The sequence below is a fragment of the Corvus brachyrhynchos genome, unplaced genomic scaffold, assembly GCF_000691975.1.
Source record: "Corvus brachyrhynchos isolate BGI_N302 unplaced genomic scaffold, ASM69197v1 scaffold69, whole genome shotgun sequence".
Lineage (NCBI taxonomy): Eukaryota > Metazoa > Chordata > Aves > Passeriformes > Corvidae > Corvus > Corvus brachyrhynchos.
The window spans coordinates 5501126-5501630 of NW_008240228.1; the positions used below are offsets into that span (position 1 = coordinate 5501126).

General features: G+C 54.9%; 1 protein-coding gene across 4 annotated transcripts in view; it reads right to left on the reverse strand.

Annotated features, from left to right (window-relative positions):
- Positions 1-499, reverse strand: part of VRK2 (vaccinia related kinase 2) — a 37321-nt gene extending 36822 nt beyond the window's left edge. For all 4 annotated transcript variants that reach the window (XM_008642028.2, XM_017745290.1, XM_017745292.1 and 1 more), the window contains exons 1-2: positions 435-499; positions 157-297 (exon numbers count right to left, since the gene is read on the reverse strand). In XM_008642028.2, the coding sequence (XP_008640250.1) occupies positions 157-292 (136 nt within the window). In that variant the 5' untranslated portion in view covers positions 293-297; positions 435-499. The remainder of the gene's footprint in view (positions 1-156; positions 298-434) is intronic.
- Between the last annotated feature and the right edge of the window lie 6 nt (positions 500-505).

Below are 505 nucleotides of genomic sequence, written 5' to 3' on the forward strand. Positions count from 1 at the left end.
GGGAACGGGAACACCAGCTCAGAAAACCACTCCTGGACAAGGATCACCACCGGCATGTAAACAAGAGTAACTTTTTTTAAAGTTACTGCCTTATCCAGCTCAGAAAGTTACAAAGCAATTTGCAAGTCACCCTCTTAATTATCAGCGGTATTTTACCTAAATAGATCAAGCCAAATCCTCCCTGGCCGATCTGACTGCCCAGCCTCCAGGTTTTTCCTTCGGTGTCTTTCAGGATCATGTCTTTAGGGAGCGGGACTGGCAGCTTGCCTCTGCCGGGACCTTTGGGCGGCATCGTACCTTGAGCGAGCAGAAAACCAAAGAGAAAGTTTGTTGAAAAATAGTTACCGGCAGGTACAATCCCCCTCTATGTGCTTTGCCCACAGGCACGGAACAGGGACGGGGCGATGCCCCTCAGCCCGCTCCCCCTCACCCACCTCCACAGAGCCCCCTCGGCCTCCCCCCGCCGCCGGCCGCAAACTTCCCAGCCGGGCCCTTCCGCAGCAGC